The sequence below is a fragment of the Marasmius oreades genome, chromosome 6 (genome assembly GCF_018924745.1).
Source record: "Marasmius oreades isolate 03SP1 chromosome 6, whole genome shotgun sequence".
Classification (NCBI taxonomy): domain Eukaryota; kingdom Fungi; phylum Basidiomycota; class Agaricomycetes; order Agaricales; family Marasmiaceae; genus Marasmius; species Marasmius oreades.
This window is the reverse complement of record NC_057328.1, coordinates 1,135,482-1,160,786: the sequence shown is the minus strand read 5'-3', so window position 1 is coordinate 1,160,786 and position 25,305 is coordinate 1,135,482. Positions and strand designations below refer to the sequence as shown.

Sequence of the window (25,305 nt, the reverse complement as noted above, 5' to 3'; positions counted from 1 at the left end):
ACCCCTCATCCATACACTACGTTGATTAGCAAGTTGGAGACTTTTATTCAATTTTACATTAGTCGTACATCTCCTCTTGCAGAACCTACACATAATTGAAGACAACTTGCATAACACTGCACACGGTGTGATTCGGACATAGCGATGGCGCAAGACGACGCTATCTTGAATGATAGAAGAGAGTATGTAGATAAAATTAGGAATGCTACAAGGAGTCACTAGTCAGAGCCAGAGCCCTTGTGCTCCAGCACACACGAGTTTCAAATTGGGGGCCGGCAAGTGTCACACCTAGTAGAACGTCCTAAGGGCCATACGCACACGAAAGAAATATATTATCCATCCGTCTATAAGTACCATACAACAAACAGCAGAAAACTTGCATTAAGCACGTTCTGCCGCAATCCAAACGCACAGAGAGTACAAGAGTAAAGGAACGCATGCGGAGTGCTAGCCGTCAAAATATCGTCGCCAAAGTATCTCCCTCTCCGTAAGCCTCGCCTAGCCCTCCCATCCCCTTACCGGCATTGACTCCAGGCCCATTCTTACCAAACGTAAACCCAACCCAAACACCTCTCGCGAATGGTTCTTCCTTCTCTTTAACCTTACCCACGTTCTTCTGCTTCTCCATCACCTCCGCATATTTGGCCATGTCTTCGGGAGATGTGAAGTCGTCATAATATCCTGTATCGATCTCCGAGTCTAGCGCCGGAACGAACGGTGCCCGTGTAGAGCGCAAGTCATCCCATTTTACGGGAGGTTTGGAGTTCTTGAAGAAGGGATGATTGGTTACTTGTGCCAAACTGGAATAGCGTGTGTTGGCGTGGGCGATGAGTCTACGTTACGAATAACGTTCAATTAGAGCAAGGGGTCGCTCGAGACATAACACATACTGAATCGTGCAGTCCCAGGCAACGTCCGTCAGGTTGAAGATAAGGTCCTCCGGTTTATCATATTCAGGTCTTCGAAGAACAGTTGTCCAGTTTTTGAGGTTGGTCCATGTTTCCTCGGGAGTTCCACCACTAAAGGGAGGGAAGCCCGCCAAGAACTCGAACAAGATACACCCAAGGGACCAATAATCAACCGAGTAGCTGTAAGGTTTCCCGCGGAGAACTTCAGGAGCCTATCAGAAAGAGGAATATCGGTTGATTGGACCTCGGAAAGGAGGATTTTGGTAAAGGTCTGCACACCATGTAATCGGGTGAACCCACGATGGAGTCCGCATACCGAGGGTCTTCGTTACGAATCGATCGGTAGATAGAGCGTCTTTCCAGAGTAGAACGATGTATAACTTGGTTATCCTTTACTTTGTCCAACTATATAACGAGATGGATTAGATTGTCCTCCCTACCTACCATAAATCCGAAGTACGAACCTTGACCTTCATTGACTCAATACGTTTGGGGTTTAATGCACCAGTAGCGAGACCGAAATCGGTCAATTTGACATGACCACTTCCGTCTATAAGGAAGTTCTGGTTACGAAGTTCAGTCAGTGTCAAAAAGTTGTGCTAATCAATGGACTCACCTCTGGTTTGAGGTCACGATGGATGTACCCAAGCTTGTGGAGCTCGTTAACTGCCGCGAACATCTCACTGATATAAAATCGTGCGTGTTCTTCCTTCAACACTCCCGAGTTGTTCAATAGGGTACGGAAGTCGCCACCCGGAACGTATTCCATAGCCAGATAAACATGCTCAGCATCTTGAAAAGCGTAGAGAAGCCTGACAAGCCAAGGCGTTTTCGTAGCAGTCAGGATATCCCTTTCAATAAGAACATGTCGGATCTAGGCAGGGAAAAATCAACGATTGTAGCAGGAAATCCCTGCGGAGCCCGACGCACCTCATCCATCTTATGCAACGTTCGTTTTTTCATTCTCTTGAGTGCACAAACTTCCCCAGTTTCCTGCTTCCTCGCCAAAAACACTTCACCGTATCCGCCTTGCCCGACTTGCGCGATGATATGGAATTGATCAACCCGTAACTTAGTACGCCTTTTCCTCAACAGGACACGTTCGCGACCACAGTAGGATTTGAATTCTTTCGAATATTCTGACGCAGTTAGTCCTCGTTCTTTTGTATCCTTGTCAAAGAGAGTTCGACGTTCCTTTCGTGAAGCAGTATATCCGAGCATTTGGAAGTAATAATCCAGAAAATCTGTCAAATTTTCAGACGCAGATCGAGACCATGGGTCGCATAGCTCACATAGTTGTGCCACTGTAGCTTTGCGCTTGACTTCGCCACTCTCCAGGATCTCCCTATCCTTCAGAGGTAATCCACTTTGCTTGATGGTCGAAACCGACCCCTTCGCAGTGTCCATTCTGATATCATTTCCAAGCGTATAGCCTTTAGCAGTATTCATATGTATATCCCTAAAATCTGGAGGGAGTCCTTTGGCTGTGTTCATATGGATATCTCCAAAAAAATCTCGTTGCGACGGAAGGCCGGATATTTCTTTTGTGGGTGACCGAGGTGCATTGGCTTTCATAATGACGACTGGGGAACGAATGTATGAGATCGAGTAACTGGCTTCAAGTCGAGCGGTGTGGGCGATGCCAGACCCCTCTATGTCTAGAGTTCTGTGGGTTCAATGTTCAGCAGCAAGCTGGCCTCCAGATTTGGGCAACGCGACGCGAACAAACACGTGACTAATAGTCACGTGAGTGTGCACGGACCACTTAAATTATTAATTATTCTTCGAACGCATCTGTTCTCTGTTCGAACCTTTCAACAAATCGGCGATTAACAAGTCATATGGGAACCTTTTGGCCTTAAGCGATGTCGGTACCTGTTCCAGGTGAGTAGTTCAGGAAAATACTCGCTTGCCATGACCTTCTCTGACACCTGAAAATAGCTGCTATAATTGTGCTAGATATCAATTACTCTGTCTCTATTTCAAGCACCCAAGCTTCCCAATAGGCTTTGAACAACCTTGAATGTATGGCCGTTTTTGACGAAGAACATTTAGGTAAGATTTCGATCGCAGAACATGCCAGCGATGACATCTAAATTCTTCATTCCTCTAGTAATGGAAAAATCATTCCATTCACTTGCATATTTCTTTCAATTCTTACCATCCTTGAACAACCCCTTTCTCTTTAGAGGCTCTTGCTTGTACTAAGCCTTTCTATGGTCCAAGAGATTGTTGTTCTGCCAGTGCCACGTCTATCACCGGACATGTCTTCTATACAGACTCTCCTATTGGGACCGCGAATACTACTTTCACATTAATATCAGCAACACTTCCGTCAATCTCCACCAACTAGGTTACTCAATGTGTTCAGGTCCTCGACGACAAGTCGTCTGAGCACAAAATTTACCGATCTTCCACTACCAGGGTGAACGCTCAGCCTTCAATTCCCCACTTGTGCCTCCTGCATCCACGGTCGTCTTGGTTGGCCCCATCGCATGACTTGGTTGAGCACATCGCCTCAAATCAAAGTCCGATCCGTTTCTGTAATTCTCCGGGCCTGAGTCTTTGTTATCCGGACGAAGTTGCAATGTTCTTTTCGGACAAAAAATCTCGTGATGCTAAGCCTGATATGTGCATTATAGCTCTGCTAAGTCCTTACTGCATGTTACTCATCCATCAAACTATGTTTACACCATCCCGAGATGAATAGCCGCCGCCGCAACAAACCATCATGATGGGAGGAGGCACCTTAGGGCACATTCACGACATCTATCCCGTCTTCCAGAAAGGATAAACTCCATTGCTCTACAGGCCTTCCTTGGTGTTGTTCTTTCCTCTGAGAGATCAACTGACGGGTTCATACCTTTTGCTCGGGGAAACCCGCTCTTGCTTGGTTCTACTTTAATGATCAAGGCAACTCTTATACCGAACTACGGCTATTCATGCTGAAGATGCAACGGGGTCGTTGCGACGGTCAAGTAAAAACATAATACTGGCGTACCTTTCATATTCGCTATTCTGCTCAACCATATGGTTGACTCCGAAATAACCGTGGTTAATAGTATAATCTCTCTCTCATTGGCTTGCAATCGGGTTCTATATGATTCGTGGAACTATGCAGGCCTGCTGCTTCAAAAGCCTCTGTCTCTGGGGTGTTGACGAGTCCCAAACGGCTTACATATCATGACAGATCCTTCGATTTTAAAGGTCCTGTCCTACCTGCACTCACTCTGCAGAGTGGGTATTCCTGTCAACGGTGTCCCCATTCGTCCCGGATATCTTTACGAGCATCGGCATACTCTCTCCGTCTTGTTCCGCTATAATTTTGGGTTTAATTGGACACGGGCGCTCTTCGTGAACGGAACGCCCTCACATCCTGACAGCGATATCACGAAACCGAGATTCCAGCGGGCCGCCCATCGTGATGCCTGTGTTGCTCAAGGTCGTGTATAATTGAGCATCTTTTGGAGAAACTCTGCAATACGATATCGCATAGAAGATGATTCTATACCTCCGATGAACGGTCTCATTATTCAGACATTCATGAATATCACAAATCCCGCAGGTACATCGCGAACATATGGCCTGTGGAGAGGCACTCAATTCTACTGGAAAATTGCGCTCCAACCTCTACTCCAACGACAAGCAGATGACTCGCCCTCCTTCGATACCGACAGTTTACCTCCGTATATCGTGTTCTCAAGCCACGCCGCACATGCCCAAGTAGGGTCCCTCAATGTTCAACTTTCTCCAAACACGTGCGGGGTAGAAATCGTTGAATTGTGGGGAAGCGGGAAGATAGAAACCAAGTATACTACCAAAACGTTCAGATCATTTTGATCTAGTTTCTGAGACGGTTGTAGTCACTGACCTTGATAGCCGGACGTCTGCAATACTTCAATCCGCAGATAGCGGTTCGGGATAAATGTTCACCGGAGAAGGAGTTTTTGCGAGCATCTGTGCTTTCATGTACGCTGAAATACTGCTTGATTGTACTTCAAATTCATTAAGACGCCGAAATTTTCCTTGTACAGGACGCTGTCGCTCGTCTAATGTCGTACTAGTAGGTGGCACTCCACAGTCCTGAAGGAATCGTGACATGTATCTCCTCATGAAGAATGAATACATCGTGAGTCGTCCAGGGAAGTCACTTATGTACCCACACTCCTTACGAAACCATGTTCTGAGATCTCGTCTCAATGAGAGCAGTTAGCCTTTCCAAACGCGGGCTGAGGGAGATAAATCTCGCTTTCGGAAATACTGAGCTCCAGTGCTAGGAGAATCACCCCTGGTTACTAACTAATCCACTCCAAATGCTTCTAGCGAAAGACCCCTCACTAGCACTCCCAACTCCAACTTCACGCAAAATTTGCGGAGCTATGATGAAATTCTGACGGTTTTCAAACCACAAGGTCTCTGGAGAAAGGCATCATATCGAGCTTCAGGCCGCAGGCCTGGGACATGGCACACGCCGAAAATGACTCAACGGAGGAACAAAGCGCCCCCAATTCGATGATTGCTTACTGAGGTTTCGAACGTCATGGATAATAATTATGCCCTAAGGTGGACCTCGGTCTATTGGTCTATTGGTCCAAGCGTGTATAAGTACAATGGTAAGTGACCTGGTAAGTGGTCTTCACGGAACCTTCCACACGCTCACGTTAACACCCTTCGTCCGAGAGTGGCCAGCTTGCATGTCCGAGACCGCAACACCGAACAACCTAGGTTGAAATCGAAGTCGAACCACTGAAAAGAAGTCGCTCGAGTAAGGAAAGTATACTGAGTGTATCAAACCGGTGAATTCAGAGTGACATTACGACTGAGGATTAAGGTCAAATGTATGTACACCGCGGGCATGTCAAATCGCCGAGTGGATTGGAATGTAGTAGTGGCAGACGAACAGGTAGGCTTTATCATATCTACACATACTTTTTGAACGTCTTGAACGCGGCGTACGGGTTATCCTTTTGTGGTACTCCATAATGAGGTTCCGATTGACCTAAAGCAAAAGGAAAGTTAATGACCCCACCGGTAAAAAAAAGCGGTGTTGAGCCACCCACCCAAAACGGCTGCGTATATCCCAGTCACTGTAGGGTCCCAGACCTGTCTGAACATATGATATCCCCCTCCCAACGCTCCGTTCAACCTCCACTTCTTCACGAACTCTCGTACGTTGAAACCAAGCCTCCCACTATTCGGAACAATCGGAATATCCAGGTACTCCGAAGTCGGAACGCCACGTTGAGCCTTCGCTTGGACATTCAAGCTGTAGGAAGACTTGGGTGGATTCGGCAAAAGAAGGATGGTGTATCGATGGTAAGGAGTCCCACGTTGGGGGTGTGGGGGCATGTACGTAGTATGTGTATTGAGGTCCGGAATAGGTCCGCGGCGTGTGGCGGACAGAGGAATATTAGGTCTGTGAAGGGGAAGAAAAAGTTAGTTAGATGTAAATGTCCTTGATCGGGGAATTTTGGGGAGTGATGAATGAAGGCGAATATGGAATGGTAGGTAAATGAGATTGAGACGTACTTCAACCAGTGTAGATACGTCGTGAATGTTTGATTATCTTCATCTGGGACGTCTATCGATGAAAGAACGGCGACATCAGCACTCGTATCACAGAAAAGAATTTAGAGTTTCCGGGGCTGTCTACTTACCGGGGTCAACCATGAGCATCGTGTAAAGCCTCGTGTCCGGATGGTAGACATGAGGGAAGAGTGTCGGGGGTTTGATTGTCTAGAAGACATACCAAAAATAACATAAAACGGTAAGCCACATACCCTTACGTTAGAAGCTGGTGCCGGACAATACAGAAACAGAAACGAGGATGATGAGAACGTAACATGAAAAGCCTCACCTGCTGAGGCGTCAAAAACCGTCCAGGTTCTACCAAGAAAACACGTCTTGATGAGATAAATGTTCGGTTAAGGGGAGGTTTAACGGTCACGTCCAGGTCGATGGAAGGGTGTACGACAGGAAGGACGTCAGGGACTACGTTCATCTGGTGAATTCGTTCCATCTGACCACAATTTCATGAGTTCCACAGGAACCTAGCACCAAAATAGGAAACATACCAGAAGATCAAGTCCTCCATCTTTCCTCCATCTCTGTTCCATGAGATAACGGTGTGAGGATATCCGCATGTCCGCTAAGATAGAAGGGTCGGTCAATTACATGTTAACCTTCATTTCGCGAAAGACATAGCAGAAACAAGAAGAGCATATCTGTCAAAGCGGAATATAACACGCACCCATAGCATTCGCGACAGTCCACCTCACAGACGGCAAATTAATCTCAGACTGAACTTCCAATATATTCAGTTTTTCCCTCATCTTTTCCAACTCGGCATCCAACACCTCCTGTTCCGTCCCTTCCGTCGCCGCATCCAACTCCTGCTCCTTCCTCTGAACTTTTGCCTTGAACTCCTTCACTTCCTTCTTTAACGTCCGACTGTCCCTGTAAATAACCTTCAACGCTTCATCGTACGCAGGAATAACCCCTTCGTGTAAAGGTCGATTCCATTTGCGCCGGTTTCGAAGAGAGATCTGCGGTCTTTTTCGCTGCACAAAGCGGCGTCGTTTACGACCAGCAACGTTCGTTGTAGATGTATTCTGTTTCTTGGTAGTAGACGTAGACTCTTTCTCCTCCACCTTCACCTCGCTCTTCTGAACCTTAGATTTTGTTTTTGGCTTGGGTAGCGTGTCAGCTCTCCGTTCTTTAGGTTTCAAAACCGTAGGCCTCAACAGAATCTCCCTAGTCTTTGCTGCAGGAGCTTTCAAAGGCGGTGTTTGTGTCGAATTTGACGTCGTAATGGCACTGTCTGCGGTCACCGTCGCATTCGTCCTTCTGAGAACCCCAGTGGCTGAAATCAGATTCCGCGAAGAGGAAGAGGGTAACCGCACCCGACGCAGTGCAAGCATCGTGGTGCGTATACAGGGAAAGGTGTGCGAGTACACAGGACTCTGCAAATTTTCGGAAAGAGAAAAAAACTCGGAACGACTCGACGCGTCTGATTTGTAAGCGGTGCTCAGTCAGGGGCTGTATACAAGGTTTCTGGAGGCACTGTGCGGTGACATTGACATTGACAATGTTCGGGAATACAGCGGCATCGTCGCACAGTGAGAAAAGAGCCAAAGGGGTCGAACGATAACCATATGAATGCCCGAGCCACACTAATCATGTCGTCGTCTACTGCCATCTCGAGGAGTTCACAATGTATCAACAACTCTTATTACCATGAAACAAGAACTAGACAACATAACGTAGTACACAAAACCGATGATATGTAGCAGAGTTAAAGACCAACCCGTCTGGTACATCTTATCTACTCTATGGTATGGAGGAAATGGTGGTATGGTGATAAAGTATATGGTAACCGACAACACAATCCCAAAAAGACGAGCAAAAAAGTCCATGTCGACTCTATAATCGAGGACGTTCATAGGAATAGCGACAGCGTACGACAGCATGGAGGGAAAAGGGGATTATGCGGGGCGGAGGACGGTGTTGAGGAAAGAGAGGAAGATGTAAGGGAGGGTGACGACGAGAAAGGAACGAAGAAACAGACAAGAATAAACGGATTTAGCGGTTCGGGGTTCAGGGGAAGGGTGGCGAAGGGTAGGCCAAAAAGAATCTGGGTAACGCAAAACAAAAGGTATAAACAGCAGAAAGCAAAATACTAAGCAAATATAGGCAATGAAGACCCCAGATACTGGAGAGATTAGGGGATCGGCGGTATGTGGATTGCGATGATGTTGGTGGTGATACAGTTGATAAAACGAATGGCCAATATGTATACAGCAAATAACGATAGAAGGCACTGCGAACAACTTGATGGTCAAAAAGTCGAAAGCGATAGGCTCCTTACAGGAAGCGCTATCTCTGGATCCCGTGGGAATCGGTACTGGAACTCTATGGATGCGGGTCAGTCAATCAATCAGACCTTCAGCATCCGAAAGGGACTAACCTCCATCTTTAATGACCGGGTTTGCTTTGCGTATCCGTTCCTCCTCGAGCTCCTTCTCCATGCGAATTTCGTACGGTGCTTTACCTCCCGGAACGGGTACTCGTTGACCATCGAAAACTGGGCCTTGTTTAGGTTCCCACCGGCCTCCGCCAGTGGCCTTGCATAGCACTGAGGAGCGTCTCAGCGGGTACGAGTCAAGTTCACCAAATGACCGTTCCTCATCGGGCAACGTCATTGATGACCCACGAAGAGCAGTGCGACGACGCAGATCGGAGTTGCTACAGCGAGAGCTCACTCGTTTGAGCGAGCTGGTCTCGGTGGTAGGTTTACGCTCGAAAGGCACTACTAGACCAAGACCATTGGGGGGCGTTCTTGGGCTAGAAGATGAGGGCGAACTAGCGCGACTGTCGGTGGGAGAGAGTGGGAGTTGGAGTTTCGGCATGAGGTTGATCGGTAAGGAAGGTCGAACGAGCTCGGGTGTTCGGGGAGTCGAAGGACAGCCATACAGCTGGTCCCAACAGTCATCACATACCCGCGCCTTGACGACAGGAGATTCGGATGATGCAAAGGTAGAAATGGAAACATTATGAGGGGGATGTAGGAAGGAGAGCTTGGAGGTATCCAGAAGGGGTGTCAGACGCGAAGTGCACACCTTGCAGAACACACCGCCGCATTTCCTACAGTGATGTCTGCGTTCAAAGATGGTAAAGTTGACTTTACAGTAGAAATTGTCGCAGGTCGAAGCCAAGTTATCAGCCTGAACAAAGAGCAGAAGACACAATGAGCGGTGGGCGACGCGTCATAGGGGTCAAATGTACGCACCTTCCAGAGGTGTCTAGGCATCAACACGGCAAGATGTTCGTTGGGTCTTGTCTCAGAAGAAAGATTCTGCACGTCTGTCTGAACGGAGAGCATGCTGCAGGTGGACGATGATGAAGATGAGGCTCGCAATGAGCTATCGTCACTCGAGGCAAAGTAGGGAGACTCTGGAGATTCTGATAGAGAAGTAATGATCAACAACGCGTGATCAATGTTGAAGACGACATCATGAACGTACTGGGAACAACGGAAGGACAAGCTAATGTCTCCTGGTTGTTGAGCGGAACGTCGACGACGTTGAGTACGGCGACGTTGGGACGATTGCAGGCAGCGAGAGCGGCACTTAGAGCAGACATATTGATGGGGAGGGGAGAGGGGCTAAGCAGCTACTCCAGCCAATTGATAGGTGAATTTATGTACAGATTTAGGTGCGCGTGGTGGGAAATTTGGATCGAGATCATCTTTGGTGCTCAATTGAGCAATTATGTTATTTATTTATTTATCATTTATTTATTTTGCTAAGTGAAAAATCATTTCGTACGTCGCGTGGTTTCTTCGGGAGAATTTTGAATTCGGGGTAAAAAACTAGGCGAGATCCACGAGACCCCGGCTGCAAGACAGGTACAGCCTTCATGCTGAGAGAAAAACGTACGAGAAAACATGCGGCAGGGTACAAATTTCAGTCTGCCATCTGAAGAAATCCGAGCAGATGTCGAGGGGGTATCCAGCTGGCAGAAGACCTGGACTTGGTAGACCTGTGGACCAGAACTCAAGTACTCAGGTCTTCAGGACTGCAATTTCCATGGACATCAGATCACCCGTGTACATGTGTTATTTCCACGCTCAAACTCTGCCGGCCCTTGCCTGCCTCCCGCTCGAACCGACTACTACCGTAGAGCAGCCCTGCAGCTCATTAGCCTGAAGTGCTCGCAAGTATGATAGACTGATTACAGTTACTTTTAGCCATGCGCTTTCGTATTGGAAGAGTGTGACAGGATGATCATTAGCCATCTTCCGCTAGCCATGGAATCCTTCTGGGGGAAAACATAATTCGCCTTCTCTCTCCTTCTGCTAGACTCTATATCTTCAACGCTTTATCGTAACTGTTACGCCACTGACCACAGCGTCAATCACCTCGTGTTTGAACACATCTGGGAATTTTCACCCAGCGATAGAATACGCACTGTCTTTCAGCGCATCAAGAACCCCCAATCCATCATGCATCAAACCTTGGGCCTATATCCTCCCAAAAAGCCTCCCTCTGGTATTTCTCTGCCACAACTTCATTCGACGGGAGCTTGCACAATCGGAGACAATAGCCAATAGTACTGCTCGATAACCCCCAGTAACATCAGGTACTCTTCCTCCTCCAAGAACAGCCTAGGCGAATTCGAGGGTTCGTTGCTCTTGCTGTCAGAATGACGTTGGTCACCAACGCCTGAACCCGCCTCCCCGCCCCTATCATCTTGCCCTAACCCCGCATCCTTCCTCCCTCCTTCGTTCTCAGTCTCAACGTTTAAGCGACCACCATCGCCATTCTCCCTTTTCGTTCCCGCATATCGTCCTCCCCAGGATCGCGATGATGTATCACGTCTCTGACAACGGACTATCAGCTCCAAAAGGGCTTCCAGAACACCTTCCCTGAGCAACCGGATGCCGTCTATCTGGATGCCGTCATGGCCCGATTCGACGTCAACACCATCAATCTTACCCTTTCCTCCACCATCGTTTGTTGTTACGCTGTCTCCAACGCGCTTATCCCTCCTACTTCCTCCAACAGCGTCATTCATGGAACTAGCATCAGCATCACGCCCATGACCGAAGGACCTACTACCAACGCCACCACCTGCACTTCTTACGTCCGCGACATCTATCGTCATCCGGTTCCCGCAATCTCTCACACGACCACCCCCTACACCACCGAGCTCAGACAACCCAAGTCCACAGCTATTCGTCCTACTCTCACTCGGAAGAAGTAAATGCAAAACACTGCAAAAGTACCACACCATATCCTTCCTCGCCAGCTTTTGCATTCCTTCTAGATCCTCGTTCTTCTCACTCTCAGCGTTCGGACATCCACGCCGACGACGATGAAGTGAGCATCCGCAATCTGCGTAGATATTGTTACCGGTCCCCGGGACGACGAAACCAGCGGGATGGGCGCTAGTACGACTACTCTCAGTTGAAGTACCTGTAACCTTTCCGTTTTGTTCATCTGATGTTGAAATGTTCATATCCCCATCACCGCGGTTTGATTTCGTATCACTAGTCGCCGTCGACGTCGTGTGAACACCAATAGATTGAGATTGAGTTGATTGAGTTGAACTTGTCTTTGACGTCTTCGTCGTAAGGGTAGACGAGGACGGAGGAGGCCCGGAATGTATACTGCCCCAAGGGGTGGCGAGTTTCGTATTCGCGTTGACGTTAGCGTGGGTAAAACATCTCATTCCGGTTGTATAACCAGGTTCGAGGACACCAAACCCCGTTCGAAACTGACATCCCAAAGGCAAGTTCAAGTTGTAGACGTCGAGTAATTCGCGTATGACAGTAAGCGACGCCGACTCTTTGAAACCTAAACCAAAACCTATGGAATGCTCGCAATTCCCGCGGTTAAAAGTCGGAAAATCGGTCAGAGGTTCCGAGTTTGAACTAGAACTGCTAGTGTTGCTAGCTCCAAGCATTCCGTCAACGACGAAAAATAAATCATGGAGGACCCTTAACACTTGAGTTCGTAAATTTGAATAGATAGAGGCGGAGGTGGAAGACGATATTCTAGTACCATTTGAAGTGGATGTTGACGTCGCGGGATTACGGCGGTCAGAAGGAACGTTCTTGGAATTGGAAGAGGATGTGGACGATCCGAGCGGTGTTTTCAACTTCGATGAACTCGAAGGTTCAGTAAAGCCTCGGGTATGTTGGTGGTCCCGTACATCGCCAGCGCCACCAGAACCAGAATTTTTAGCCCCGAAGAGTGAGTGAATAAAACCCTCACTGAGAGGAACGAAAGAATGGAGGAGAGGTCTAACAACCAATGTCGTAAGTGAATCAAGAAGCACGTCGATTGAATGAGTTTGGTCTTGATCGGAAGCAGGCTCTGGGTCGATATCCGAAACACTACTATTGGCTTTGACTTGCGTGTCTTCATTGTCCCTTTCGCCTTGGTTGTCACTGGGTCCCGACGGTAGACCGGGCCCTGAGGCCGACCGTAAGTCTGTCGTGTTCTGTCCTTGACGGCTCGAATGAGTGCGACTATGTGTGGCGGACGAAGAGTAGATCAATGGGATACTCGTGGTTAGCAGATAGTTCAATAGAACGCTGAGTTTTTGGAGACGGAGGGAGTGCGTATTTGCGCTGGTGGCGCTACTACAAGGAGGGTTTGAATCACGGGCTTGGGTTGGAGTTCCTGATTCTGGATTAAATTCGAAGAGAATATGCCTCATTGGGGCAGAAACAGCCTGCAAAGCGCGGATCGTTGTTGACAGAAGAAGGGACTGTTCTCCTGTAGTGGGGTTTTGAGGAAGTGCAGAAGCCAGTTGTTCAAAGGAGGAAAACGAGGTGAAGATAGAGCCTGCATTGGTGTTCCTTGAAAAGAACCGAGAATTCGCGTCTGTTTGTTGAGAATCCGTGTATCAGAGAAACGCGTGCCAGGTACGTTCACTTCACGTCAAGAAATCAAAGGAACGAATCGACTTGCCTTTGAAATGCTCCTCTAGAAGTGTTTCCAGATCCAGTCGCGTGCCAGAATTAGGATTGGACGTGACACGAGAATTAGGCTCTTTAGAGTTGATGTCGGTCGCCGGAACCTTCTTCGTCTTCTTTGCCGCTTTTTTCTTGCCTCCTGCACCCGTACTCGTAGTGACGGTATTTTTTCCTACACCCTCAGTTGCAGGTGCAGACAACGATTCGCTTGGGAAGCCAGTTCGGTCATCGGAGCTTGTAGGCACATTTCCAGAAGATTGAGTTTGAGATCTTGAGGATGCCGCTTGCTGATCTTGGCCATCAACAGTTTTCGTTTGCACCGTTTGGGCAACACCAGTACCCGACGAGTACGCTTCGGTTACGCGAGCCAACGAGATTGCTCCTGTTTGCCATACCATAAAAAAACACAGGGAAATCAGTGAAAATCAATGAGCCATATTAGCCAGATTGTAAAAAAAATAAGTCCCAAGCCCGCCCTTGGCGAGGCGAGGTTTCCGAGTCGGAAACGGACTATGTAAATGGCTTGAAACTGGGCCTCGTCATGCACCAGGTATGTCAAGAGGTATGTATGCGTCTGCTGGCAATGCCATGAACTCAGACCTGCGACCTTGGGTTAATAGGACTCAGCCCTGAATACCCATGCAAGAATGATCGTCGGCGTGGTTACCAGCAGCAATCGACCGAGGAGACATGAGGCGCAAAAATATACGCACTAATTTGTTCCGCCTCATATTTCGCCTTCAAGTCTCCGATTTCTTTCTCCAGACGTAGCGCACGAAGTTTCCATCGCAGGGCTTGTTCGTGGCCAAGTTTTTCTTCTTGCTGAGCATGACCATCAGATGTAGAGACCGAGCTGCCCGTTGCTCCAACCACAAGCGGAAAATTCGCTTGAAGCTCCAGTACGTATGCTATCTTCCCAGGAATCGGCCGATCGATAGAGAATCCCATATTTGGTATGTTTAAGTCCATGTGCGCGGTGGAAAAAGAGGTCGTGCGATCGTAGACAATCATCAGTTCCTGGAATGAAGCGGTGGAGAAGGCAATGGATCCACAAGTTGAAGTACTCCTTGAGAGCCATAGATCTTGCAAATGAAAGACATTGGCTGAAACGCACAAGCACACGAGTGTTCAGGAGGTTTGTATTTCAACGCTGCCAAAGCCTACAAGGTTAAAGAGTAAGTGTAAGTAAGAACGGAAGCATATAATATATCAAATGGGATTTCAAGTTCACGGTGTTCCCTCCCCGAGAAACGGAAACAGATTGAAGCAAGCAACCGGATTAACCACGGAAATACCACGTACAACGATAACCCGAAGTCTGTCCACGTCGTTCACCATTACTCTTGCTGGAATTGTTGTAGCTGCACGATGCGGTGGAAACAGTGGAGTGTGAGAGCGGCAAGTATGGTAACAACCACATGCTGTATTGCTGGCCGATCGCGGGCCGTCCATGATCATCTCAGGAGTCCCGACGGCCCCAGGAGGATCGTAGCATGCATATCGGCACAAACTACAGGCAACCACAGGCAAAAACGACGCCACAACTCTCCTGCGTTGATCAAGGACGACAGTCTAAACTCAAAAGTTGAAGGAACTCTGTGAAGACATGTCCATGTCATGTTCAATGCAGCTCACCAAACAGTATTCGAGATCAAGTTTGCATGGGTTAATTTAGGTCTCCTTACCGCTATGTACCCTATGTAGGGATCCAGAGGGCTCTGCGATGTAGGCACGGAGATTTTTAATCCGAGACATTGAAATGTCTGCGTTAATGAATAAGATAATGGTCTGCATGGTGACAACAGGATAAGTTCGATAAGCTGCCGCTGTTGTAGGCAGCATCCAACCACAGGCGCCCAGATGGAAGTTTCTGCACTATCCAGTCCTCCTCGATTCACAACACCTCTCATGCATATGGCGATTTTCCGCCGTTCATCATCGTGAAACTTTTCTGATCCGTTACATGGGCCTGGTCCATGTCTCTTGGTGATCATCGATCACTGTCCGTACAGTTTGACTGTGCCGGAGCCGCCTACGGGCGAATGGGTCCTTCAAGGGATCTGCAATGACGGAACCCGAACCCATACATTTCACCATGTCGTAGCCCCAGTTTGAAGTCGGATGAATGCAGCGGAAGCGGTAGCAAGATATTCCCGGGCTCGAAGCTTGTAGGTTGCGAATGTAGGCTGATCTTCATCTTTTCTGGAAAACGAGAGGATCGTGAAGGACAACAGAGCAACCTCAAGCGCCATAAGAGTTGGGCGCTAGCTTACTGCCGAGGTGTGACTTGCGTGTGACACTCCAACTTTCTGACTCTGCACTCCTCACCATGTCCTCCTCACCTCCGGCGCCAGAAGACTTCAACCATCAGCTTGCCATCAAGCTCTCTCGAGTACTCAACATAGTCAATCCGAATGATTTATTAGCACAACGAGTCACCGACATCGCGAAAACCAGCACAGTAGATGGCTTCAAGAAAGGTAAATCTCCCTCTTTCTTTTTACCGACCGGAAAAATACAACACGTAGCTCACGTTCCGTTCCTCATTTACACAAATCAAGCTGCCGCATCGTTTGGGAAACTCAAGGATTCCTTTCTCGAAGAAATCTATTCCGAGATCATGTCACATGTGAAGCAAGAAGAAACTGGTATTGCTCCTCAACCTGTGGCAGGTATCACAGTCCATGATAGTGATGTGCTTCAGCCGGAACCCGTCAGACAAGGGGGGCTCGTACGTAGAGATTCGGTGCGTTTTTGTTTTCGGTCGGTCGGTTGTATATTCATCATCATCGTTGACCTCCAGCAACATACCTTCAAACAACCCGCGAAGCCTATTGAACCCCCGACACCTCGAACTTCAGTCTTAGGATTGGATAGGTTGGCCAAGGAGAAGCGTGCCGCTCAAGCGACTAATGGAGATTTGGATGGTCCGAGAAAGAGACAAAGATTTGATGAGGGAGTTGAACCAATTTTCAAAGGTACAGTTTCCTTTCAAAAAACCTTCTGCTTTTGGTCTTTCACTCACATCTGCATCAGTACCATCCCTTCCCGTCAGACACAACAATCCAAGGCAAAGAGGCGAAGAAACACCTTCTAATCCTGGCGGATTGTCCGAGATTGCGCGTAAACGTTTAGATGAACGTCGGAGAGAAAGGCAAAGAGGTGAGCTGCACGTTAACCACTTGTCGTCGCGTTACTCACTGCGTAACATGATTTCTAGAAGGTATCACGGCGGCTCAGGAACAACGTGGAGATGCTCCCAAAGGGTTAGGCGACTTTCAACGGCGCTCGAATCGTGATCGTGAGCGGGGTTGGGGAGAGAGGCGCGATTATCGTGATAGAGGAGGTCGAGATGATGACCGTGTACGAGGAGGATGGGACGCCTCAACCCCTCGTTCCGCCAGAAGTTCAAGCTCCGATGCGCCAAGTGTCCGTGTACCTAACGTTGGATGGGACTCAACGCCGCGTAGTACTAGGGGTGAAGATGGGGGATGGGGTAGTGCGCAGAGTAGAGGCTGGGATGCGCCGACACCAAGAATGGTTAGAGGAGGGAGTCCAGACGAGAATGTTGCCTTTGCGATAGACGCGAGGGAGTGGGAGGAGGAACAGGTTCGGTTGGATAGGGACTGGTATACAGGAGCAGAAGATGGGGGTTTGGCTGGGGATGATGAACACAACCCACTTGCTCAGTACGAGGATTTAAGCGCGCTAAAGGATGCAGAGATAGCGAAAAAGCAGACTGTAAGCCTATCATCTATCTTCTAATCGCTATTTGATCGTCAATCTTTTTTTTTGCAGAGAAAGATATCAGCGCGACAAGCTCAATATGTAAGTCACCGAAAGACTCTCATGTAGACATAATGTTTCACACCTCAACTCCCGCAGAACGCCGATAATGACCTCTGGGAAGCCAATCGTATGCTAAGATCCGGTGTTGCAACGCGGAAAGCTGTGGACCTTGATTTCGAAGACGAATCGGAATCAACAGTACACGTCATGATACACGATCTCAAACCCCCCTTCCTCGATGGCCGAACCGTCTTCACCAAACAGCTCGATCCTATAAACCCAATCCGAGATCCTACCAGTGACATGGCTATCTTTTCCAAGAAGGGTAGTGTTCTCGTCAAAGAGAAACGTGAACAGGCGGAAAGGGCTAAAGCGGCTGCGAAGCTTGCCAGTATTGGAGGAACAACGCTCGGTAATATCATGGGAGTCAAGGATGAGGAGGCGGATGCCGATGGTGAGTTAACAACTGCCTGGTTTCTAGCTCGATGAATTCGGAGTTGCACATTCACGTAGTTTTCGTTTTCTCTTTCTCACAGCTGAGGCGGAAAGGAAAGAGAAGGAAGCCAAGGAGAAGGGGGTCAAAGAGGATTACAAGGGTGATTCCAAGTTTGCCAGTCATTTGAAAGCCTCGTCAGGCGTCAGCGTCTTTGCGAGATCTCGGACGCTCAAACAGCAAAGAGAATATTTACCTGCATTCGCATGTAGAGAGGATCTCATGCGTATTCTACGGGACAATCAAGGTAAGTTATGTCCTACGCAATAACCCGATTCCATTTTCTGATATCTCGCGCTCGCGGTTAGTGGTCATCGTTGTCGGCGAGACAGGTTCAGGGAAGACTACTCAGCTCGCGCAGTACCTCTACGAAGATGGTTATTGTCAATATGGTATCATAGGTTGTACCCAGCCGCGTCGTGTCGCCGCTATGTCTGTTGCAAAGCGTGTCAGTGAGGAGATGGAGGTGAGCTCATGAGGTTTTGTCGGTTGAACCTACATCTCACATATCTATCTCAGTGCAAATTGGGCTCCACTGTGGGATATGCTATTCGATTTGAGGATTGCACGAGCGCGGAAACGAAAATCAAATGTATGTCTAGCAAAATACCCTTCTGCCGGTTACTTACCGAGTTCTTAGATATGACTGATGGTGTTCTTCTCCGAGAGTCTTTAAACGAAGGGGATCTGGATCGCTACAGCGTTATAATCCTTGATGAAGCTCATGAGCGCTCGCTGAGTACTGACGTTCTCATGGGTTTACTGCGTAAAAGTACGTTCTCTTTTTGCGTTTGTAATCCTTACTCACAGTCAATCTCGCCTCTAGTTCTTTCTCGGAGACGAGATTTGAAACTCATTGTGACTTCCGCAACGATGAACGCCGAGAAGGTGCACAACATCCCCTTTTTCTTTACATTCGTTTACTCACGTTGTCCTACCAGTTCTCGAAGTTCTACGGCAACGCTCCCTGCTTCACCATTCCCGGAAGAACTTTCCCTGTCGAAATATTTCACTCTAAATCACCGTGCGAGGATTATGTCGATAGCGCAGTAAAACAGGTCCTCCAGATCCACCTGTCACTACCTCCGGGAGACATATTGGTTTTCATGACTGGGCAGGAAGATATCGAGATTACGTGCCAGGTCGTTCAAGGTTAGTCTCCCCCCTCGTCCCTATCGGCTGTTGCTTACCGTTATGTTATCCAGAGCGATTGGACCAGCTTGACGACCCAGCAGCTCTTGCCGTCCTACCAATTTATTCACAGATGCCCGCTGATCTTCAAGCCAAGATTTTTGATGCTACAAGTGACGGGAGGCGAAAGGTTATCGTTGCGACTAACATCGCCGAAACTTCTCTGACCGGTACACATATATGTGTCATATTTTTATTGTACTGACGAATTCCCATTTCTGTAGTGGACGGTATTTTGTATGTGGTGGATGCGGGCTACTCCAAACTCAAAGTCTACAATCCCAAAGTTGGCATGGATGCGCTTCAAATTACGCCCATTAGCCAGGCCAATGCGGGACAACGTACTGGTCGTGCTGGACGTACTGGGAGCGGGTGAGCGATTAAAATGGCTCGATGCATCCCTCCTTTCTGACAGGTCTTTTCCCTAGGTTTTGCTACCGGCTATTCACAGAAATGGCCTACCGCAATGAAATGTTCGAGAATACGATTCCTGAGATTCAGCGTACGAATTTGGCGAATACTGTGCTTCTTCTCAAGTCCCTCGGAGTCAAAAATCTTTTGGAGTTTGATTTTATGGATCCACCGCCTCAAGTAAGGTCTTCTTTAGTTGCAAAGGAATGAGGTTGACGATTTTTCGCAGGCCAACATTCTCAATTCAATGTATCAGCTTTGGGTATTAGGTGCTCTAGACAACGTCGGTGACCTCACTGCCGTCGGTCGCAAAATGTCTGAATTCCCAATGGAACCGTCGATGGCCAAAATGCTCATCGCGTCCGTGGAGTACAGATGTTCGGCAGAGATGTTGACTATCGTCTCCATGTTATCTGTTCCGAGTGTGTTCTACCGACCAAAGGAGCGGATGGAGGAAGCCGATGCAGCTAGGGAGAAGTTCAATGTTCCCGAAAGTGATCATTTGACGCTCTTGAACGTGTTTAATCAATGGAAAAGCCATGGGTGCGTAGCTCTAGTCGATATTGGTAGGGACCATAGGCTCATTTCTCTTAGTCACCGCGACGAATGGGCGATGCGACATTTCTTGCATCCAAAGCTGCTTCGGAAGGCCCGAGAAGTTCGGGTACAGCTGGAGGATATCATGAAGTTCCAGAAGATGGAGATTATATCTGCTGGTACCGACTTTGACGTTATCAGGTTCGTTTGGTTGTCGAGGTCACCTTATTATTGTCTTGGTTTCTCATTTCCCGAATTTTAATAGGAAAGCTATAACGGCCGGATATTTCCACCAAGCTGCGCGTGTCAAAGGTATCGGCGAGTTCGTCAACATTCGCTCCGGTCTGCCTACACATTTGCATCCTACGAGTGCATTGTATGGGCTTGGATGTGAGTGTCACCATATGAACGCCATCCAGGATCCCTTGGCTAATTTGTGTCACCAGACACTCCGACCTATGTTGTGTATCATGAACTCATCTTAACTTCTAAGGAGTACATGACACAAGTAACAGCAATTGACGCTTATTGGCTTGGTATGGGTTCATTCATTGTTCACGTTCTTTAGACACTCATGACATGTCCTGTAGCTGAACTCGGTTCCGTGTTCTACTCTGTTAAAGAGAAGAACTTCGACGACCGGGGAAATAGACGGAAAGCGGACCGTGAGTTTTCGAAACGAGCAGAGCTGGAAACTGAGATGGCGAAACAGCGTGAAGAGTGAGTCGTTCATCGCGTTTGTCCGATCAACCGGAACTAATCGCGCCATAACCTTCTTCAGGTTCGCAAAGAAAGCTGCGGAAGAGGAACTGGCAACTCAAACAGCGAGAGGAAGCTCAAAAATCATTGTTCCCGGCACACCTCGTCATAGTGGGATAGGAGCGGGGCTTAGAGCGACACCGACCCCAAAGAGACGTGCGGGAATTTAGGATGAATATGTGCAAGTACGTGAATATGTATGTTGTAAGATACACTTTGTACAGTCAATAATGTGGGCAATGCATAATGCGTCCTTCCTGTATACGGGGCAAATGATAGGAGATAGCGTACGCTGTTCGTAAAAATGGCAACGACCACATTTCCTCGCTGTTAACAGGGTTGCCTGGAATACTTCACTTTGCGCAACATGAAGGACCAGAAGTCTGAGGTGCGACGGAACACGGAAGAATACCTAAACCACGTTAGCATTCCACTGGTTCTCGAGGTCATCGCTTCTGTCTTTGGTCCGCAAATTACTACCAAGTTCATGCTCCTCTTGGAATGACACCAGCGCGGGCTGATGAACCCCGGGCCGCATTGAGGAAGGTGCTGTACTCAGAGACGCCCTGCAGAAGGAAGGTTGAGGGTCTGGGACCCCAGGCTGGGTGAGTCGGTAGCGCAAGTTCAGCATAACAAGGAAGGCGTTGGCATAAATGCTGGGTAGAAGTAATGACAACGTCAAAAAATAAGTCTTCCCCGGGGTTGCGAGGAGAAGCACGAGAGTGGCCACCGCGAAACTCGCTGTTTATTCATTCAGATTTGATCTATGCGTTCGTACAGTCAAGAAATCCCTCTTACCTGTCAGGGCATTTGTTTCGACCGTGAGGCGGACTATTCTCCCAATCGCAGCACGGGTGCTCGAAACAGAGCTCCTGCTTCTTGTTAACTATTAGACAAAGGTGAAAACGAGACTATCCTTGGAATATGAACGGAGCACTTACCAGGCGTACCATATACACTGCAATCATCACATCGCACACAGCTGAGCTTGCATACCATACCTAAAAGATAACGTCAAACAGGACATCGGTCAATCAACGGTGCACCCACAGTTGAAGCGATCCGCAGGCCAAGAGAATCAGAGTTGAGAGTGGATATATTGGAAACTTTAGATCCAAAGGTAGCTGAAGTATACGCTGAACATGCACTTGCGATCGAGAGCTGAAGTCCCAACGAATCAAAGACCGATAATTCAGAAGATCGACTGCTAGAAACACACCGCTACCAGTAGAAACGGTCCGACATGGCTCTGGGACAGGACGGAAATTCTCCAGGCGTAAAGCATTTGAACGGCAGCCTCCACTGGATGACAGTGAGATGGCAATACTTCCAAACGGTATATTAGAGTTCACCTGTTCCTCCCAACACAGGAACATACAGCCAACCCAGGTTTTCGAAATTGAGCCTTGAAATACGGTTCGGGTTGGCAAAACGCCCGAAGAAATCGTGACCAGCCAGGATGATCTGGGTTAGCATGATGGCGTAGATGACATAGACGAGTGCTCTAATCAGGGCCTTATCTCGGGAGCTGATATGATAGAAATCTGTGAAACTGTGGGGTGAGGCGCTGAGGACATCAATGAGACCTTAAAAACGAACACGTCTGAACAGACAAGACTCCAAAGAGCGTGAAGAGTAGTTGGTCCCCGACGACCTACGTTACCAACTGTTAGGACTTCTTGTGACCACGTTTGCGACCTACCAGCGGGCCAACTCTAAAGGAAAATGAGATGAGGGTAGAGAGCTTTGGCATGAGAGCAGTTTGGGGAATAACTCACGAGCTGACACTTTCTTCTGCGGGTGAAGACATGGAAGATATTTTAGCAGGCGAGCGACAAACATATCCTGGTTATTATAGTGTGACACTGATTTTATTCAGTCTTGAGTCCGTTCCACTCCCGAATTGAAAGACAGCTAATATTCAAATGGTGTCAAAACCGAGTATCAATCAATCAATCGTATAGAAGGATTTACAATCATAATAATAATGTCGCTAGGTCATACTTGCTGTCCGACGGCGGCGTCATTGACGACTCCCAGGGACCCAAGCTTATCCATTGCGGCCTGGATGTCACTAGGTGTTGGCCGAGCCTTACATGCAGGAAACTGGTCTAATCATCCTCGAAACGTCAAGGCTCTACTACGCTGACGAGAGAGAGAGAACTCACGACTGTGCACACAGTAAGAAACTCTGAGAGATAACAGCCTCGGGAGGATACACCACAGGATACCATTGACGAGAGTTCAATCTTCAATTTTCAACGCCTGTTCCCACCCAAGATGTATGCACTGGCCAGTGGTTGACAGGAGTCGCTCAAGATTCACAGCCGCTTACCCTCCGTCGTGGATCTCCCGGTGTGATCTGGTGGCTGCAGATACCAGAATATAAAAGTTGGATGGAGGGAACGAGTTTCGATCATATTTTCGTCCTGGCGAGTCAACGGAGACGTCAACAAAATCCGTGGCAGAATGGCGAGGCACCCTTCAGATATGGTGGCTACATACTAGTACTTTGGCAGTGATCAAAGAGGAGAAACCAAAATAGTCTATTTCGGTAACTGAGGACCCAGACCCAGAGTTTGAACGAAGTGCGGCGGTCGTGACCCTGATCACGGATCGGAGAACGTTGAAAGCAACATGAAGAGTTCAGGTATCGAACCGAGTTTGAGTAACAATAGAGCGAGGGAGGGAATGCCGACCAATTTTTGATTGACGTGCATTTTAACCAAGAACATCGTGGAGTCGCCAAGGACCGTGGAATGCGAGTAAAGAAATCCTGTCCAACCAGGACGACCTGAGCTAGTATTGTTGAAGGTATCAAAAGCCTTGGAGCCTGGTTGACAGATTACTAGTCTCTAAGGATCTGTCGTGAAGGAATGGAGATATTACATGAAAGATGGCTCTCAATGGGTACCCGGTGACTGTCTGGTAAACAGAGAATATAAAAATCTGAAGGACCAACATGATCAGAATAGACACACGCCTCGACACTCGACGGAACCGGCCTTATCTGGTTTATGGCGCAAAGCTGTTGTGAGATGTCCCAGTTCGCCACACTACAAGTTCTGGTACCGATGGAAAGCGGAAAGTTAACCGTCTAGCACAATGAAGGTCGGATTTGCCGTAGGTGTCCCATTCGAAGGCGCATTCCAAGCGAGAAAGGATGGTAGAAGTTGAACAGGAACCCAGAGAACGAATCTCGTGCCTTCCATGATCAAAACAAAGCAACTCACTGTATTGGCTATTCCAAACAGGCCCGGAAAATTTAAGGTTAATACTCCATAGAGTACCTGAACGACAGATATCTCCATTGTATCGGAAATGGAGAAAGGTTCAGTGTCGCCGGGAAATGGAAGTCGGAGTGGGAATTTTAACTCCGACGCCCACAAGCACCCAGTAGATTTGTTTTCGCAATATTGCACATACTCTGACACGTTTAGCTCGACATTCAGCATCGATTCCTGGAACCTTACACGCTCCGAACCTCAGATTCGATGACAGCTTCTTCCAAGCTTCAAGCTTCACTTCCCGCAATGCCAACATTACGATTTCCTTGCACATCTATGGACCGTCCCCTCTGGTGTCTTTAGGCTATGGCAACACTCCAACGCTGATATCCATTTATGACTGGAGGTGCAAAACTCTCAGAAGATGCCGTGCGACAAATGCACACATTAACACATTAATGTAGTTATAGATTGGGTAACGGAATAAGCCTCTAATCTAATCCGTTGCTGGGCTATCCTCGAGCCTCGACTGGGAATATGCAGAATCGCTCCTGTGGGTTTCAATAGGCATTCCCACCGGCAACGTCCGCTTCTTTCACTCGATTATAAGCCCATTAGCCAGGCCAATGCGGGACAACATGCTGGAGGCGCTGGACACACCGGAAGCGGGTGAGCGATTAAATAGCTCTATGGGTCCCTCCCTTTTGACCCTTTTTCCTCTAGGTTTTGCTACCGGCTATTCACAGAAATGGCTTACCGCGATGAAATGTTCGAGAATATGATTCCTGGAATTCAGCGTACGAATTTGGCGAATACGTTGCTTCTTCTCAAGTCCCTCGGAGTCAAAAATCTTTGGAGTTTGATTTTATGGATCCACCACCTCAAGTAAGACCTTCGTTGGTCACAAGGGAATGAGGTTGGCGACCAACGGAATGAGGTTGACGTTTTTTCGCAGGCCAACATCCTCAATTCAATGTATCAGCTTTGGGTATTAGGCTGACTTTGACGTGATTGGGTTCGTTTGGTTATCGAGGTCACCCTATTGTTGTCTTGGTTTCTCATTTCCCGAATTTTTAATAGGAAAGCTATAACTGCCGGATATTTCCACCAAGCTGCGCGTGTCAAAGGTATCGGCGAGTTCGTCAACATTCGTTCCGGTCTACCCACACATCTACATCCCACGAGTGCATTATATGGGCGTGAGTGTCACCATATGAACGCCATCCAGGATCCCTTGGCTAATTTGTGTCACCAGACACTCCGACCTATGTTGTGTATCATGAACTCATCTTAACTTCTAAGGAGTACATGACACAAGTAACAGCAATTGACGCTTATTGGCTTGGTATGGGTTCATTCATTGTTCACGTTCTTTAGACACTCATGACATGTCCTGTAGCTGAACTCGGTTCCGTGTTCTACTCTGTTAAAGAGAAGAACTTCGACGACCGGGGAAACAGACGGAAAGTGGGCCGTGAGTTTTCGAAACGAGAAACTGGAAACTGA

The 25,305-nt window shown here is 48.0% G+C and overlaps 7 protein-coding genes across 8 annotated transcripts; 2 read left to right on the top strand and 5 right to left on the bottom strand.

Moving 5' to 3' along the window:
- Nucleotides 1-294: 294 nt before the first annotated feature.
- Nucleotides 295-2,601, bottom strand: E1B28_009775 (uncharacterized protein). Its single transcript, XM_043154690.1, has 7 exons — nt 2,201-2,601; nt 1,839-2,152; nt 1,525-1,782; nt 1,373-1,471; nt 1,188-1,313; nt 891-1,120; nt 295-833 (listed from the first exon to the last, which is right to left on the bottom strand). Exons 1-7 carry the CDS (start codon nt 2,481-2,483, stop codon nt 455-457), a joined length of 1,689 nt encoding a protein of 562 aa, XP_043007147.1. The 5' UTR covers nt 2,484-2,601; the 3' UTR covers nt 295-454.
- A 3,066-nt stretch (nt 2,602-5,667) lies between these two features.
- Nucleotides 5,668-7,920, bottom strand: E1B28_009774 (uncharacterized protein). Its single transcript, XM_043154689.1, has 7 exons — nt 7,159-7,920; nt 6,983-7,056; nt 6,766-6,927; nt 6,566-6,644; nt 6,438-6,489; nt 5,969-6,324; nt 5,668-5,907 (listed from the first exon to the last, which is right to left on the bottom strand). Exons 1-7 carry the CDS (start codon nt 7,826-7,828, stop codon nt 5,828-5,830), a joined length of 1,473 nt encoding a protein of 490 aa, XP_043007146.1. The 5' UTR covers nt 7,829-7,920; the 3' UTR covers nt 5,668-5,827.
- A 191-nt stretch (nt 7,921-8,111) lies between these two features.
- Nucleotides 8,112-10,121, bottom strand: E1B28_009773 (uncharacterized protein). Its single transcript, XM_043154688.1, has 4 exons — nt 9,932-10,121; nt 9,697-9,869; nt 8,875-9,631; nt 8,112-8,819 (listed from the first exon to the last, which is right to left on the bottom strand). The coding sequence occupies exons 1-4, from the start codon at nt 10,047-10,049 to the stop codon at nt 8,746-8,748; spliced, it is 1,122 nt and encodes a 373-aa protein (XP_043007145.1). The 5' UTR covers nt 10,050-10,121; the 3' UTR covers nt 8,112-8,745.
- Nucleotides 10,122-10,552: 431 nt separating this feature from the next.
- On the bottom strand, nt 10,553-14,786 carry E1B28_009772 (uncharacterized protein). 2 transcript variants are annotated; one of them, XM_043154686.1, is made up of 5 exons: nt 14,695-14,786; nt 14,507-14,552; nt 14,106-14,300; nt 13,388-13,774; nt 10,553-13,300 (listed from the first exon to the last, which is right to left on the bottom strand). In XM_043154686.1, the coding sequence occupies exons 1-5, from the start codon at nt 14,728-14,730 to the stop codon at nt 10,977-10,979; spliced, it is 2,988 nt and encodes a 995-aa protein (XP_043007143.1). In that variant the 5' UTR covers nt 14,731-14,786; the 3' UTR covers nt 10,553-10,976. The 2 variants fall into 2 exon arrangements, with proteins under 2 accessions (XP_043007143.1, XP_043007144.1); XM_043154687.1 differs by lacking the exons at nt 14,507-14,552; nt 14,695-14,786 and having other exon boundaries at nt 10,553-13,774; nt 14,106-14,463.
- A 339-nt stretch (nt 14,787-15,125) lies between these two features.
- On the top strand, nt 15,126-20,833 carry DHX38_2 (Pre-mRNA-splicing factor ATP-dependent RNA helicase PRP16). The gene is made up of 22 exons (XM_043154685.1): nt 15,126-15,872; nt 15,954-16,138; nt 16,196-16,370; nt 16,429-16,554; nt 16,613-17,133; nt 17,191-17,220; nt 17,278-17,635; nt 17,718-17,921; nt 17,983-18,140; nt 18,194-18,266; nt 18,315-18,446; nt 18,501-18,562; nt 18,616-18,826; nt 18,880-19,035; nt 19,090-19,237; nt 19,294-19,456; nt 19,506-19,819; nt 19,871-20,014; nt 20,079-20,203; nt 20,260-20,349; nt 20,404-20,533; nt 20,595-20,833. The coding sequence occupies exons 1-22, from the start codon at nt 15,722-15,724 to the stop codon at nt 20,740-20,742; spliced, it is 3,804 nt and encodes a 1,267-aa protein (XP_043007142.1). The 5' UTR covers nt 15,126-15,721; the 3' UTR covers nt 20,743-20,833.
- Nucleotides 20,834-20,984: 151 nt separating this feature from the next.
- E1B28_009770 (uncharacterized protein) lies at nt 20,985-22,048 on the bottom strand (the record flags this gene model as incomplete). The annotated part of the gene is made up of 6 exons (XM_043154684.1): nt 20,985-21,313; nt 21,371-21,458; nt 21,514-21,573; nt 21,623-21,733; nt 21,792-21,874; nt 21,925-22,048. 6 exons carry the CDS (start codon nt 22,046-22,048, stop codon nt 20,985-20,987), a joined length of 795 nt encoding a protein of 264 aa, XP_043007141.1.
- A 2,499-nt stretch (nt 22,049-24,547) lies between these two features.
- On the top strand, nt 24,548-25,305 carry DHX38_1 (Pre-mRNA-splicing factor ATP-dependent RNA helicase PRP16; the record flags this gene model as incomplete). Its single annotated transcript, XM_043154683.1, has 4 exons — nt 24,548-24,684; nt 24,880-24,998; nt 25,055-25,144; nt 25,199-25,305. 4 exons carry the CDS (start codon nt 24,548-24,550, stop codon nt 25,303-25,305), a joined length of 453 nt encoding a protein of 150 aa, XP_043007140.1.

What these genes read in the sequence shown, in the direction of transcription:
- E1B28_009775 (XM_043154690.1), bottom strand. Translation starts at nt 2,483, where the DNA reads ATGAAAGCCAATGCACCTCGGTCACCCACAAAAGAAATATCCGGCCTT. An exon ending in ATCGTGACCTCAAACCAGAG is followed by an intron (nt 1,472 to 1,524) that starts GTGAGTCCATTG and finishes CTTCGTAACCAG; the next exon opens with AACTTCCTTATAGACGGAAG. An exon ending in GCCTGGGACTGCACGATTCA is followed by an intron (nt 834 to 890) that starts GTATGTGTTATG and finishes TTCGTAACGTAG; the next exon opens with ACTCATCGCCCACGCCAACA.
- E1B28_009774 (XM_043154689.1), bottom strand. Translation starts at nt 7,828, where the DNA reads ATGCTTGCACTGCGTCGGGTGCGGTTACCCTCTTCCTCTTCGCGGAAT. An exon ending in ATGGAGGACTTGATCTTCTG is followed by an intron (nt 6,928 to 6,982) that starts GTATGTTTCCTA and finishes AATTGTGGTCAG; the next exon opens with ATGGAACGAATTCACCAGAT. An exon ending in GGTTTTTGACGCCTCAGCAG is followed by an intron (nt 6,645 to 6,765) that starts GTGAGGCTTTTC and finishes TATGTCTTCTAG; the next exon opens with ACAATCAAACCCCCGACACT.
- E1B28_009773 (XM_043154688.1), bottom strand. Translation starts at nt 10,049, where the DNA reads ATGTCTGCTCTAAGTGCCGCTCTCGCTGCCTGCAATCGTCCCAACGTC. An exon ending in TTGTCCTTCCGTTGTTCCCA is followed by an intron (nt 9,870 to 9,931) that starts GTACGTTCATGA and finishes CTTCTCTATCAG; the next exon opens with AATCTCCAGAGTCTCCCTAC. An exon ending in TGCCTAGACACCTCTGGAAG is followed by an intron (nt 9,632 to 9,696) that starts GTGCGTACATTT and finishes CTCTTTGTTCAG; the next exon opens with GCTGATAACTTGGCTTCGAC.
- E1B28_009772 (XM_043154686.1), bottom strand. Translation starts at nt 14,730, where the DNA reads ATGGTGAACGACGTGGACAGACTTCGGGTTATCGTT. An exon ending in ACAGACTTCGGGTTATCGTT is followed by an intron (nt 14,553 to 14,694) that starts GTACGTGGTATT and finishes TTAACCTTGTAG; the next exon opens with GCTTTGGCAGCGTTGAAATA. An exon ending in TCTAGAGGAGCATTTCAAAG is followed by an intron (nt 13,301 to 13,387) that starts GCAAGTCGATTC and finishes CTCAACAAACAG; the next exon opens with ACGCGAATTCTCGGTTCTTT.
- DHX38_2 (XM_043154685.1), top strand. Translation starts at nt 15,722, where the DNA reads ATGTCCTCCTCACCTCCGGCGCCAGAAGACTTCAACCATCAGCTTGCC. An exon ending in TCGGAGAGAAAGGCAAAGAG is followed by an intron (nt 16,555 to 16,612) that starts GTGAGCTGCACG and finishes CATGATTTCTAG; the next exon opens with AAGGTATCACGGCGGCTCAG. An exon ending in AGATAGCGAAAAAGCAGACT is followed by an intron (nt 17,134 to 17,190) that starts GTAAGCCTATCA and finishes TTTTTTTTGCAG; the next exon opens with AGAAAGATATCAGCGCGACA.